Raw genomic sequence first — 15,171 nt, forward strand, 5'->3', positions numbered from 1 at the left:
AAGACCTTAAATGACCTGATGGAGCTGAAAACCATGGCATGAGAACTACTTGACACATGCACAAGCTTCAGTAGCCTATTCAATCAAGTGGAAGAAATGGTATCAGTGATTGAAGAGCAAATGAATGATAAGAATCAAGAAAAGAAGTTTAGAGAAAAAAGAGTAAAAAGAAACGAACAAAGCCTCCAAGAAATATGGAACTATGTGATAAGACCAAATCTACGTCTGATTGGTGTACCTGAAAGTGACGGGGAGAATGGAACCAAGTTGGAAAACACTGTTTAGGATGTTATCCAGGAGAATTTCCCCAACCTAGCCAGGCAGACCAACATTCAAATTCAGGAAATACAGAGAACGCCACAAAGATACTCCTCCAGAAGAGCAACTCCAAGACACACAATTGTCAGATTTATCAAGGTTGAAATGAAGGAAAAAATGTTAAGGGCAGCCAGAGAGAAAGGTCAGGTTACCCATAAAGGGAAGCCCATCAGACTAACAGTGGATCTCTCGGCAGAAACTCTACAAGCAGAAGAGAGTGTGGGGCCAATATTCAACATTCTTAAAGAGAAGAATTTTCAACCCAGAATATCATATCCAGCCAAACTGAGCTTCATAAGTAAAGGAGAAATAAAATCCTTTATAGACAAACAAATGCTGAGAGATTTTGTCACCACCAGGCCTGCCTTACAAGAGCTCCTGAAGGAAGCACTAAACATGGAAAGGAACAACCAGTACCAGCCACTGCAAAAACATGCCAAATTGTAAAGACCATCAATGCTAGGAAGAAACTGCATCAACTAATGATATACTTTTAAAGGATGATTAATTAATTCTTAATCTTATATCTTACAATTATTTTTCTGATATTTTTACAGCATAGAGAAGTCAAAATAAATAATACCTTATTAGTCTTATATTCCAACAGTAGCTTCTGGTTTTTTTGTTTGTTTGTTTGTTTTTCACAAAACTTATCCCTGATCTGTTTTTTTTCTCAGGATTAAAAACTGAAAGATCTCATTGTCATTGACTTAAAATATGATAAGTGTCACTTGAGGTCAGGAGTTCAAGACCAGCCTGATCAACATGGTGAAACCTTGTTTCTACTAAAAATACAAAAATTAGCCAGGCGTGGAGGCAGGTGCATGCAATCCAGCTACTCAGGAGGCTGAGGCAAGAGAATTGCTTGAACCCAGGAGACAGAGGTTGCAGTGAGCCAAGATCGCACCACTGCACTCCAAACTGCCTGAGTGAGACCCCAGCTCAACAACAACAACAAAAAAATCATAAGTGAATTCACACTATTGAAATAACCCTGCCAGTTTGAACCTACAGTGCTCAGATTTAGGTCTAGATTGTATTTACAATATGCATCACTAAATTTCTCTTAAGGAGTAGTCTTTAAGACAGCATGGCCTCTTCTCGCCCTGATCCATGTGCAGTAGTACTTAAAGACTACTGCATGAGCATATGTAAGAGTCAGTCAGACCAACAGGCAGACAGATTCAGAGATAGGCCCATATGTACTTATTAATTTAAGAGTAATATTGTATTTAACTGGAATTGATTGTCCTGGAACTCTTCAAGACTTAGAAAACCTTGTAGTTTTTACTGACCTAATTTGACAAATGACTTTGTTGTCTTTGTGTAAGTCTCATCTTGAACCAACCAGGAAGTTTGTAACCTAGTAAAGACAAAGTGACCAAAGAGTAAGAATAAAGATAAATGAATAAACTCATTTATGCTGACCAAGAAAGATAACTTCCACATCTTCTAAGTAACACATCGTTTTCAGTACTTGAAAATTTGGCCAGATGTGGTGGGTCATATCTGTAATCCCAGTGCTTTGGGAGGCCAGGGTGGGAGGATCACTTGAGTCCAGGAGTTGGAGGTTACAGTGAGCTATGATCACACCACTGCACTCTAGCCTGGGTGACAGAGCAAGACCCTGTCTCAAAAAAAAAAAAAAAAAAAAGTGTGTGTGTGTGTATATGTACTTCTATTTTTCTATTAGAAGCAAATGTAGTTTTAATATTATCTAGATGTGTACAATAAATATTAATAAATTGTAAGCCTAAAGAGCTTACAAATTTTGCCATAATAAAAATAATTATAAAGTATTTCACAAAGAACGAAGTATTACATACTAAGTAGAATGTTATATAAATAATGACTTTGCTTTATCACTTATTTATTTATTCAGCCAGCAATTACTGTTGATAGGTACTTTGTGCCAAACACTATGTGAAGACTCTGGGGTCAGAGTACTCATGGTATAGTAAAGAGGATGATGAATTCCCACTAGTTATAAAAGTAGAAGTAGCAGCTCTTCAGTTCTCCAATTTGGATTGGAGATCAAGTTTCTGTTAACTTGTCAAAGGGAATCCTAGAATTGGGGTTTAGGGAGGGGAGTGGTGACAGATAATTCTATTTTATGATAAGGAATACTAAAGTTTCCTACACTATTTCTTGGGGTATCTCAGCTGAATGCCAATATTGATCTGCCAACTAGAAGAGTATAATTCCCTTTCCTGAAGTAACTAAATAAGGTATTTTTCCTGTTTGTGCTTTAGCAGGTTTTCGAGACATAGTTTGGGTTAACTAATACGGTAATAGGCTTTTTAAAGGTAGCCAGAAAAACAAAGAGCAAAAGACTCTAGCTCGGTCTTTATGATCCAGTTGCTTTTTATCACTAAAATGTGAAATTAGTGCGAGTGAATATTGAGGAATTTTGACAACATAAAGGAACATCCTCTAGGGTATTTCCTAACCAGGAGACTGGCAGGAAATGAGATATATGTAACATATGTAACATGAGAGAGAGCAATGAAGGGGACTTGAAAGGAGAAAGAATGAGAAAAGAAGTGTAGCAGAGCTGGACTGAATTTGGTCCTAGTAGTGGCAGTGGCAGTGGCACTGGCCAAATGCTGTTAATGATAACAAGGCGGCCAGGCGTGATGGCTCATGCCTGTAATCCCAGCACTTTGGGAGGCCAAGGTGGGCGGATCACCTGAGGTCAGGAGTTCGAGACCAGCCTGGCCAACATAGTGAAACACCGTCTCTACTAAAAATACAAAAATTAGCCTGTGTGGTGGCACGTGCCTGTAGTCCCAGCTATTCGAGAGGCTGAGGTGGGAGAATCACTTGAACCTGGGAGACAGAGGTTGCAGTAAGCCAAGACCACACCATTGCACTCCAGCCTGGGTGACAGAGTGGTACTCCATCTCAAAACTAATAATAATAACAACAAGAAGTCATATGTTAATTGCTCCTTCACATGACTGAAGTGTTTTCACATTTATTATTCTGTTTGATTTTTGTTTGTTTGTTTGTTTTCTGAGATGAAGTGTCGCTTATTTTGCCCAGGCTGGAGTACAATGGCATGATCTCAGCTCATCACAACCCTTCTGCTCTCGGGTTCAAGCGATTCTCCTGCTTCAGGCTTCTGAGTAACTGGGATTACAGGCCTGCGCCACCAGCCTGCTAATTTTTGTATTTTTAGCAGATACAGGGTTTTACCATGTTGGTCAGGCTGATCTCGAACTCCTGACCTCATGATCCACCCGCCTCAGCCTCCCGAAGTGCTGGGATTACAGGTGTGAGCCACCGCGCCTGGCCTATTCTGTTTGATTCTTATAGCAGGCTTTATTTTAATTGAAACTCTGAGATTAAGTGATTTCCCTGAAAATAGCTTTTTTGTGTTTATGTTTGTTTTTGTTTCTGTTTTTTTGAGACAGGGTCTCACTCTGTCATCCAGACTGGAGTGTGGTATGATCTTGGCTCACTGCAACCTCTGCCTCCCAGGTTCAAGTGATCCTTCTGCCGCAGCCACCCAAGTAGCTGGGATTTTAGGCACGTGCTACCATGCCTGACTAATTTTTGTATTTTTTGCAGAGACGGGGTTTCACCATGTTGCTCAGCCTGGTCTCGAACTCCTGGGCTCAAGTGATCAACCCACCACAGCCTTCCTAAGTGCTGGGATTGCAGGTGTGAGCCACAGCACCAACCCCTAACCATAGCTTTTTTGACATAGCTAGATCATAAGCCAGTGCCTACACCCCAGTCATTACGTATTACATTGGTAGCCATCTTAGAATTTACAAATAATTTTTATATATGTTATCTTATTTGACTGTTCTAACAACCATAGAGGTAGGCAAAAAATCATCATTTTAAACAAATCATCAAGGTGAAAAAACCTGTATCATCTTGTTTGATTTCAGCAGGTAGTTTCAATTAAAGATGTATGCAAACATTGCTTCATGCTTAAGTCAACTGTAGATTGTTTTTTAAGCAAAGGATGCAGATTTTGTGTGCTTCCTACTATTTTTGGCAATCTCTCACTTTCAGATTTATGTGATCAGTTTGGCTGAACCCCGCCTGCCCCTGCAGCTGGATGATGCTGTTCGGCCTGAGGCGGAAGGAGAAGAGGTAAAAAAATTATACTTATGAAATATTATGCTTCCTCTGTATATTTAGTTTGCAAAACATTGAAAACCCGATGCCCTACTTTTGTACTAAGGGTGCCTGTGAAGTGATTTTGAGCTCCATTGTTATTTAAATTTACTCTTAAAATCAGCAATTCTCAAACCTTTTGGTATCAAGATGCCTTTTACATTGTTAAAAATAATTGGCTGGGCGCCGTGGCTCACGCTTGTAATCCCAGCACTTTGGGAGGCCGAGGCGGGCGGATCACAAGGTCAGGAGATCGAGACCATCCTGGCTAACATGGTGAAACCCCGTCTCTACTAAAAATACAAAAAAATTAGCCGGGCGCGGTGGCGGGCGCCTGTAGTCCCAGCTACTCGGGAGGCTGAGGCAGGAGAATGGCATGATCCCGGGAGGCGGAGCTTGCAGTGAGCCGAGATAGTGCCACTGCACTCCAGCCAGGGGGACGGAGCAAGACTCCGTCTCAAAAAAAATAAAAAATAAAAATAATTAAGAACCCTACAAGCTTTTGTTTTTATTGGTGTATATATATCAATATTTATAGTATTGCGAATTAAAACACATTTTTAAATATTTATTAAAAATTATATATACATTGCATGCATGTTGGCATATGTAGTATTATGCAAATCATGAAGCTAATAACATTTTATGAAAAAATTACAGTTGTCCAAAGCAAAAAATAATTATTATTAGAGTGACATTGTATTTAGCAGTCCATTGCCTTAACCACTCAGCTACCTCATCCTTCAGATGACATTCTGTTTACATAACCACAGTTCTTTGTAATTTTTGGCTTAATAGACAACAACTAGATTCTCATATTGCCTCTGCATTCATTCTGTTGTGATGAATACACATCATAGAATCTTTAGAAAACTGCTCAGTGTACTCATGAAGGGTGAGAAAGAAAAAGTATTATTATGAAAAAGTAAGTTTGACTTCTTCAACTCCCGGAAAGTCTCAGGCACCTTCACTGCTCCCCAGACCACATTTTGAGAACCACTACTCTGTCAGTTTTTATCTGTTCCTTCACCCTTGGGCTAGCAGGTTAAATCCAGGAATCAATGAAGAAGCGGGTGGTGAATTTTTCTTATATCCCAATAATGAGGCAAGGCTTTGAGGGGTGGAGGAGGGAAAGAAACCATTAATATCTGTTAATTCTTTGTCTTCTTTCCATCTCTCTTTTCATGTTAACTTCTCTCTGGCTGCACTTTGTGTTTCTACCATTATTTGAGATCCCTGAGATTTTTGGGCATAGTATTAACATACAAACATCCTGCTCAATTAAAAGTAAATATGACTTCTAAAAGTATTTTTTGTGCTCTTCAAAATATAAGTAAAATTTGTTTTTTTCTTTTCTTCTTTTTTTAGGAAGGAAGAGCTACTGTTAACCAGGATACAAGATTAGACAACAGAGTCATTGATCTTAGGGTATGCCTAATTTATTTATTAAGTGAAGCAATTAGGCCGCAATCGAGAGGGGCAGGGATACCATACCTGTCTCAGGCTTATAAAGCTAATGGTATTTGCCTGACTGTAAGTATGATAATACAGGAAACAATTTACTTTTCTGACTGACCTTCCCCTAAAAAGAACTGCAGGCAACAGGAACAGTTAAATACTAGTTAACAGGATATTGACTTGCTTTGTTTTAAAATGACAGATGAATTTGAAGCCAGTAAATGATCTTGCTTCCAGGTGGTATCTTTTTTAGACAAGTTATTCAGGAAGTAGAAACATAACCATTAATATCACTACAAAGTTATGAAAAAAATTACATGCACATTTTAGATCGACCAGGTGGAGATGAGTAATTAATGCTTCAATCCTTTGAGTTTGATTGGAGCACCAAATTAAAAATATACAAGCAGTTGGCCCTAGTGGTTTATGCAGTAGTCTCATGGGTCTCCTGTTTCCCTTTCTGGTTTGGTTGCAAGTGAAAGAGAGTTTAGTGGTTTCATCATTATTGTAGTAAAACCATTGCATCTTTCTTTCTTAATATTTTGACCACATCTTCCTTTTTTACTTAAATATTCTACCTGAAGCTCAAATTTTTTGTCACCTTAAGAGTTCTTCTTGGCTCTTCTACCATCATGTGAGTCTACCCTTATTATTTACTCATGTTATTCCTAATTATTTGCCTTTTGTCTTTTACCTTTTCCATTTTAATTTGTATAGAAAAAGCAAGCAGTAATCCAAAGTCCTCTTGATACTACCTAGAAACCTCAGGTTTTTCATGTATGTTGGCCACAGGAGTGAGACATCATTCTGTATTTATTTGTCCTTGCTAGTTGTTCACACAAGTTATTATTGGTTTGTGCCTCTAGAAGTTGGCCTGAGGAGTTTTTGGGTTTGGGGTTGTTTTGTTTAAATTCATTGACACTTCTTAAAAAGAGGAGAATCTGGCACATGAGCTAGCATGCTAGATGGGACATATACAGGTTTCTTACACTGTCTTTTGCTTTGCCCTGCACCACCCAGCAAATATTCATTTCATTCATTCATGTTATTTGGCCCTTGCAAGCATTCACATGTTTAACTCCTACTTTGACTTTACATTTTGGGAGACATTGTGTACATTAGTCACTTTAAGGTTTTAAACACCTTAGATTCCTTCTAAACTACTGTCTTGGTTGGCTGCAGTGGCTCACACCTGTAATCCCAACAATTTGGGAGCCTGAGGTGGGAAGAATGCTTGAGCGCAGGAGTTTGAAACCAGCCTGGGCAACATGGCGAGACCCCCATCTCCTCAAAAAAATTAAAAATTAGCCAAGTATGTTGGCATGCATCCATGGTCCCAGCTACTCAGGTGGCTGAAGCAAGAGGATTGCTTGAGCCCAGGAGGTTGAGTCTGCAGTGAGCTGTGTTTGTACCACTGCACTCCAGCCTGGGCAACAGAGTAAGATCCTGTCTCAACAAATAAAAAATAAACTACTATCTAATTTAGTCCCCAACTAGTTCTTTTCATAGACTCTCAGCAAAGTCAAGGGTTAAAGAATTTGGAAATAAAAGGCAAAATTGCCATTCTTCTTCTATAATACGAATGTTCCGAGATATATCCTCCTTTAGGTTCTAGCGTAGCCTAACTTTTTTCTCATAGATGAATTGTTTTCTCTCTGAACTTTCCAGGCAGGTGCCCTGATTAAAACTACTTCACTTTCCAGCCCCCAAGAAGGTTAAAGCAATTTTCATTCCTAGAAAAGTGAATTAAAATGTCTTTGGCACCCTTTTCATGCATAGCACTCACATAGCTCATATTCCGGATTGGCACGGCAAATTAGCTTCGTCCTCATAGGTTATCAGGTTGTTAGGAAGGTTTTCTGGGAACCTCTTCAAGAGAGTTCCCTTTAGATCAGAATTGTTCCCTTTATTTCACCTCACTCTTAGGTACAGGTGAAGGTTGTCCTAGGAGTAAATGTTAGTCTTCCCTCTTGAGAATCATTGTTTAAGTACTTTTCCCAAATATGAATGGATTACTTTAGCTGGTTCAAAATTACAGTCTATTTCTTTATCTAGACCCCCTGTACTATAGCTAGTCTACAGAATATTTATTATGTTCATATTACAGGTTTCTTATCCTGTGGAATATATATTGGTCACCTTCAAAGAACACATCATTTTGTTGGGGAGATAAGACTAGTAGTGTGAGGTCTCCTTAATAGGGATGCCCTCCCTTGGGTTGCCAGGTAAGCATAGAAACTGAGCCATCTTTAAAGGTGAATCATCAGCTCTTTTTTGCTACTCGGTTTCACATGCCAAGGGAATAGACAATTCAGGACTCATGGGCATCCTAACCCGTGAGACCCCATGGCTTTCCTAAAGTTCCCTTCGTTTGCTAATACACTACATTATCCTCAGTGCTACCTCTGAAATCACACTATCAAATAGCTTCTACTATGTAAGTCTGTAACATTTTTTTCCTGAATGTTTAGGTATATTTTGGCATGCAGGGATTAAGAAATAGCTATCTGAGCATATATTTTATTGTTCACCAATGAACCCTACTTTGACCCTGTGGGTTAATGAATGAAAAGTATCTGCTATTAGGGTGTGGTTTCATCTTATCAATTACATATTTTTGTTTTGAAATTGGTCACCTTTGTCTTCACCATTCTTTTCTCTTGGACAGACTGTTAATCCCTTAAGTCAAGGCAAGTACATGAGTTAAGGGGTTAACAGTCTGTCCAAGAGAAAAGAATTACATTCATGGCAAATGCCCCCAATCAGTCACAACATACCACATACATATTATTCTTGATGAGCTTAAAGTAGCCACACAGCACTCAGGGCAGCCTCCGCTAACTGATTGGACATAAGCCTGTTTGCCATATTTCCCTGAAACTTTCTGTTAACAAAGCCACAAAACGCTGAAACAAAGAAAAATTAGATAATATCAAGAGCCCATCTTCTAACACATCGCCTAGCTCATTACTTTCAATACATATTTTCCAAACTAAAAATTAAAATCTCACCTCTTTAAGAGAAGTTTTTTACTTTTGTAATGTAAGAGATTATCTTGGCAATATAGTTTTGATGCCAATATATTGAAACTTATATGACATTTCAGTGGTTTTGCAGTGTTTTCCCAAGTATGATAGCTTTACCACCGGAGGTACACAGTGATTTCTGGGTGTTAAACAGATGAACATTTTTTATTTTAATAGCTATACAATATAACCAGCAAATAAAACCATGTTTTCATGGGTATTATTGCTTGGAATTAGTTAAGTTTTAAAACCTGAATTAAAGGAAAATATTAAGTACTAGTATGAGAGATACCCAGTAGACAGAAATGATAGTAGAAGACAAAAGACAAGTTTAAGAAATGCTGGTTTGTGTCAGCAGTGGACAGAAAATTGGGAATTCGGGGCTGCCATGGAAATGATAGGTGTTTGATCACCACAGCTATAGGAGTTCTTTGAAAGTAGATCTGGATAGTCTGAAATAGTCAAGGGAGGTGTCCTCAGGGATGTCGTAACTGTTGACCTCAAGACCAATATATCAATTAGAAAAATATTTTAAGGGTGCTCAGCACTGCTGTGTATCACAGGGTCCCTCCATAGGACATACATACTTGATCGGCTAGCGTTTTTGTCATACATTAGAATGAATGGATATGTGTTGGAATGTCTTGACACAGAGTTAACCTGAACACATACAACTGGAATTCCCGTTACAGTAATATAATAGCAATTGCAGACAGTTCGGATTCTTTCTCACAGAGATTACTTTTGTTTGAGTAGAAATTCTACTCTAATTCTGGCCAGCGCAGTGGATCACTTGAGGTCAGGAATTCAAGACCAGCCTGGCCAACATGGTGAAACCCCATTTCTGCTTAAAATACAAAAATTAGCCGGGCGTGGTGGTAGACACCTGTAATTCCAGCTACTCAGGAGGCTGAGGCAGGAGAATCGCTTAACCGGGGAGGCAGAGGTTGCCGTGATCCAAGATCACACCATTGCACTCCAGCCTGGGTGATAAGAAAGAAATTCCGTCTCAAAAAAAGAAAAGAAGGAAAAAGAAATTCTGCATAAATCAAGCCAGGCGCAGTGGCGCATGCGTGTAATCCCAGCACTTTGGGAGGCTGAGGCGGGTGGATCACTTGAGGTCAGGAGTTCAAGACCAGCCTGGCCAACATGGTGAAACCCCATCTCTACTAAAAATACAAAAAATTCGCCAGGGAGTGCCTGTAGTCCCAGCTACTCAGGCAGCTGAGGCAGGAGAATCACTTGAACCCAGGAGGCAGAGGTTGCAGTTAGCTGAAATCACGCTACTGCACTCCAGGCTGGGCAACAGAGTAAGCCTCCATCTCAAAAAAAAAAAAGGGGGGTCTACATAAATCTGATTTTTAAAAATAATAGTTCTCTTTGGAATTAAATCAGATACCAGTTTAGAAATGTCTTTCCCACTGTCTTTTCTACTCTCTCTCCTGACCCCTAGTCCAACTTCACGGTAGTGTCTCTGTAACCTGATAAACCATAAACAGGGATTCTCTGCAGCCATTAAAAGCAAAAGATGTAGTGGGTATAGTTTAGTTGATAACTTAAATAGGTATTTTTAAAAGCTACAAGTCTCATACAGCATGGAAGTAATTTGTTGTGAGAATTGTAAGGAGCTAAATACTATTAAAGATTGCTTTATGAAGTTTGGGTTTGTTTGCATTTTTGTCTTCTGTTGGAATTCTTTCTCCCAACACCCTTACTTCTCTCCATATACCTGCCTCTCTTCTCCACAAAAGATATAATTTTGCTTTCTAGTGCTATGAGGACCTCAGGGAAAGGAATTCTATAAATGCAGAATATTTTTTCCCCTTATTTCAGATCTTTTGCATAATACACAATAGCAGTGTTTTAATTTTAATAACCATACTTTTGGGAAGTTCGCTATAGAATTTAAAAATAACTATTTTAATGTAAGGAATGTCAGGCTTTTTTAGAACTAAAGTTCAAGGACTGGATTTTTCATTTTGTTTTTCTAAAAGTAATTTTTTTTAAGTGTAGAAAAATTAGTTTTCTGCTTTCTGTTTAGTTTATCTTCTACCTCATGCCCTCTGTAATCACCGTTATCATCTAACACCTAGCCCAGTGCCAGGAGCATATAATAAATATTTGTTTAATGAGTGAGGAGGAAGTATTATTTTTTCACATATTAGGGTATCATTATTTGTTTGACCCAAAACAATTTTTAGATTTAAACATTAAGGAAACTAATTTTTTTTTTTTTTTTTTTTTTTTTTTTTTTTGAGATGGAGTCTCGCTCTGCCGACCAGGCTGGAGTGCAGTGGCCAGATCTCGGCTCACTGCAAGCTCCACATCCCGGGTTCACGCCGTTCTCCTGCCTCAGCCTCCCGAGTATCTGGGACTACAGGCGCCCGCCACCTCGCCCGGCTAGTTTTTTGTATTTTTTAGTAGAGACGGGGTTTCACCGTGTCAGCCAGGATGGTCTCGATCTCCTGACCTCATGATCCGCCCGTCTCGGCCTCCCAAAGTGCTGGGATTACAGGCTTGAGCCACCGCGCCCAGGAAACATATTATTGGTATGGTTTATAACTTAAAGCCTTTTTCCTGTTCATTTATGTATCTTAAGGTAAGGGTAAGTATAGTAATGATGGCCGGGCGCGGTGGCTCAAGCCTGTAATCCCAGCACTTTGGGACTATTAAACATACTTTTATTTTGTTACACACACTCTGTAATCTTACTGATAAGTTGGGTCATTGTTGATTTTTACCTTAACCAGCAAATTTTTTTTTTTTTTTTTTTTTTTTGAGACGGAGTCTCGCTCTGTAGCCCAGGCTGGAGTGCAAGTGGCCGGATCTCAGCTCACTGCAAGCTCCGCCTCCCGGGTTCACGCCATTCTCCAGCCTCAGCCTCCCGAGTAGCTGGGACTACAGGCGCCTGCCACCTCGCCCGGCTAGTTTTTTGTATTTCTTAGTAGAGACGGGGTTTCACCGTGTTAGCCGGGATGGTCTCGATCTCCTGACCTCGTGATCCGCCCGTCTCGGTCTCCCAAAGTGCTGGGATTACAGGCTTGAGTCACCGCGCCCGGCCCCAGCAAATTCTTATACTCGTATAGAAGTCAGTTGTAGTAATCAATATGTAATAGGGAAAGAGCTTGAAAATGAGTCTATAAAAAATTGATTTTGTTTCTCTTTAGATGTGTTCTACCCAAAGTGTCTTGTTTTGACCAGGAAAAGAAAAAATACTGTTACCATTTCTTATTTTAACTATGTCGTGTTGTTCTCTCATGTAGTGATAATGCTTTTTGAAGGAGGAATAAATGTAGATAGACGACCCAGGAGTACGTACAAAAAGTTTCTCAGACTCTGATGCAGTCTGCTTAGTACTCTGCCTCTGCTAAATTAACTGACCAACCTGGGCCTGAGGACAGTATTTTCCTCTGAGCAAAGTTAGAGAGTTTACAGGATACTAATCTTACTTCTTTGTCTTGTTCCAACCAGCAGAGATAGCTAGTCTGAATTTGCTCGCACAATGTGATTCTCTTTACAGTAATGGGTATTCTTGCTAGTAAGATACATAATCAAAATAGTTGAAGATTTACTTTGAAATATTTTTCTTCCTTGTTATTTACTTTTAAAGAACATCTTATATTTAGTAATTCCTTTTTGTTTAATTCTTTTCCCATCCACCTCTGCTTTGAGTGGTGGTTTTCAAATTAAACCATTTAAAAGCTAGAGTCTGCTAGAAAATATTCTCCAGTATGTAAATGCTAGGTGGAAATTAGTATGTATTAGAATTGTCATGTGAATAACTGTTCACTAATCAAATAGGTGCCTGTGTTCCTAGCAATTAGCAAGTGCCTTGAAGAAACTAATGAGAAAAAAATTATTTTTCTTATATATGACAGATCCATACTAACATACTTGTAAATTAACAAGTATGTTAATTTACACATTAACATACTTGTTTATACAATCAGGAAGTGAAGAAGTACAGTTTTTTAAAAACCATAATTGGTGAAATTTCTATTCATATTAAATAATCTATGACAACCAGTTCATAAATTGAATTTCCACTTAGCAAGATGTTGAAGTGAGTTTAGGCCAGGCATCATGGCTCACACTTGTAATCCCAGCACTTTGGGAGGCCGGGCAGATCGCCTGAGGTCAGGGGGTCAAGACCAACCTGGCCAACATGGTGAAACCCAGTCTTTACTAAAAATACAAAAATTAGCTTGGCATGTTGACGGGCACCTATAATCCTAGCTACTCGGGAGGCTGACGCAGGAGAATCGCTTGAACCCAGGAGGCAGAGGTTGCAGTGAGCCAAGTTTAGTTGAACTAGCTAAGAGGCAAAGGCAATAAAATGTGTTCAGTGACCTTCTTAATATATTCTGAAGTGAAATACATCTCTGTACATTTGTCAGTAACAGTGAAGCAGCTTTTTGCTAAATAGGTCACTAGGTTTTTTAAAGCAGAAGATTATGCCATTTGTTTTGATTGGATGAACCAAATGTTTCACTAAACCACATAATGTGGAAAAAAACGCAAGTATTTTTCTATAGTTTAAATGTAGACATCTTGAAAATGAATAAGTAAATAATCTAATAAATCATAAAGACCTTTTAAATGGTTTTCATTGTTTTATGAGAAACTGATTTGTAACTTTGAATGTAAGTTATAAAATAATGTTACTTAAATATGACCACTTTACATGAATGTTTTTATCTGATCTGCAGAAATTCAAGGTTATTTCAATATTATTCTTTAGAGTGAAAGAAATGTAATCATTCCATCATTAACAGTGTTTTCACAGGGTACTACTGTGTAAATGCAGAAGGGGTGAGCCCTTTGGTATGGGAGAAGTAATTGAAATTCTTGTAATGAGACTAAGAAGACAGCTTCTTCACCTAACTCAGTTATTCACAGCTAACTTAGTGGTTTGAGGTCACATGTTTTACTAAACACCTATCTAGCCATAGGATAGCTATTTTAAAAAAATACAGTAAGCCAAGACCTAAAGATAAGAAGTCACTTCTTTTGACCAGAGAAGTGGACAAACGTTAAAGTAGAGATAATTACCTCTAGAGCTTTCTGGTCACCATCACAACTGATTGAGGCTAAAAGTAAATTAGAAGGACCAGAGAAACTGAGAAAGAAAGGAGGGAAAGAGAGAAAATAGAAACAGGTGACTGTGCTGGACAGTTGGAGTACTACTATTGTTTTATGTACCACATTGGAAGTCAGTGTCATGGGATGCCGTCTCCTTTTATTGTATTTTTTTTCTTTTTAATTTCTTAATCTAATTGAACAAATACACAAGTATCTGCAATTGTATTGTTGTAATGGTTAAAATAAAAATACATGGTTTTTATTCATTTATTGTCAAATACCAAAATCTTACTTAGAACATTAATATGCTGCACAAACATTGCTATGTCTCACTTTATGGGTGGCCTTTAAAAAAAGCAATAAGACCATTCACAAGTAAGTTGTTTCACTAATGGTTAAGAAATATTTTTTTTTATGGAATTCCTACAAATTAAAACATCTGCTCACTAAGCATTTCTGGTGAAATACCTTTATATGATCATATATAGTCATTATATTCCAGCATGTCTTTTTACCTTGTATTTATTTGTGTCGTTTTGTCCTCTCCCCGATTATTAGAATTTAAAAACATTGAAAGCAAGAATTGTGGCCGGGTACGGTGGTTCACGCCTGTAATCCCAGCACTTTGGGAGGCCGAGGCGGGCGAATCACAAGGTCAGGAGATCGAGACCATCCTGGCTAACATGGTGAAACCCCGTCTCTACTAAAAATACAAAAGATTAGCCGGGCGTGGTGGTGGACGCCTGTAGTCCCAGCTACTCGGGAGGCTGAGGCAGGAGAATGGCGTGAGCCCGGGAGGCGGAGCTTGCAGTGAGCCGAGACCGCACCACTGCACGTCAGCCTGGGCGACAGTGAGACTCCGTTAAAAAAAAAAAAAAAAAAAGCAAGAATTGTTAGGTTTCCACAGTGCCTAGCCCACAGAGTTAGTGCTTAGTAATTAAGTGTGTCGATTTAATTAGATTTTATTACTGTCTTCTAGACATCAACTAGTCAGGCAGTCTTCCGTCTCCAGTCTGGCATCTGCCATCTCTTCCGAGAAACTTTAATTAACAAAGGTTTTGTGGAAATCCAAACTCCTAAAATTATTTCAGGTAAGCTGCAAAATATTTCTCTTAATTTTTAAAAATAAATTTGCTAGCCCCAGAGTTGCTTT

General features: G+C 38.8%; 1 protein-coding gene across 1 annotated transcript in view; it reads left to right on the forward strand.

The window, feature by feature from the left end:
- DARS1 (aspartyl-tRNA synthetase 1) overlaps positions 1-15,171 on the forward strand; it is a 1,211,452-nt gene that overhangs the window by 1,177,981 nt on the left and 18,300 nt on the right. The window contains exons 7-9 of the mRNA XM_050750987.1: positions 4,348-4,428; positions 5,821-5,880; positions 14,998-15,109. Of these exons, the coding sequence (XP_050606944.1) occupies positions 4,348-4,428; positions 5,821-5,880; positions 14,998-15,109 (253 nt within the window). The remainder of the gene's footprint in view (positions 1-4,347; positions 4,429-5,820; positions 5,881-14,997; positions 15,110-15,171) is intronic.

Source organism: Macaca thibetana, chromosome 12 (assembly GCF_024542745.1).
Source record: "Macaca thibetana thibetana isolate TM-01 chromosome 12, ASM2454274v1, whole genome shotgun sequence".
Taxonomy (NCBI): Eukaryota; Metazoa; Chordata; class Mammalia; order Primates; family Cercopithecidae; genus Macaca; species Macaca thibetana.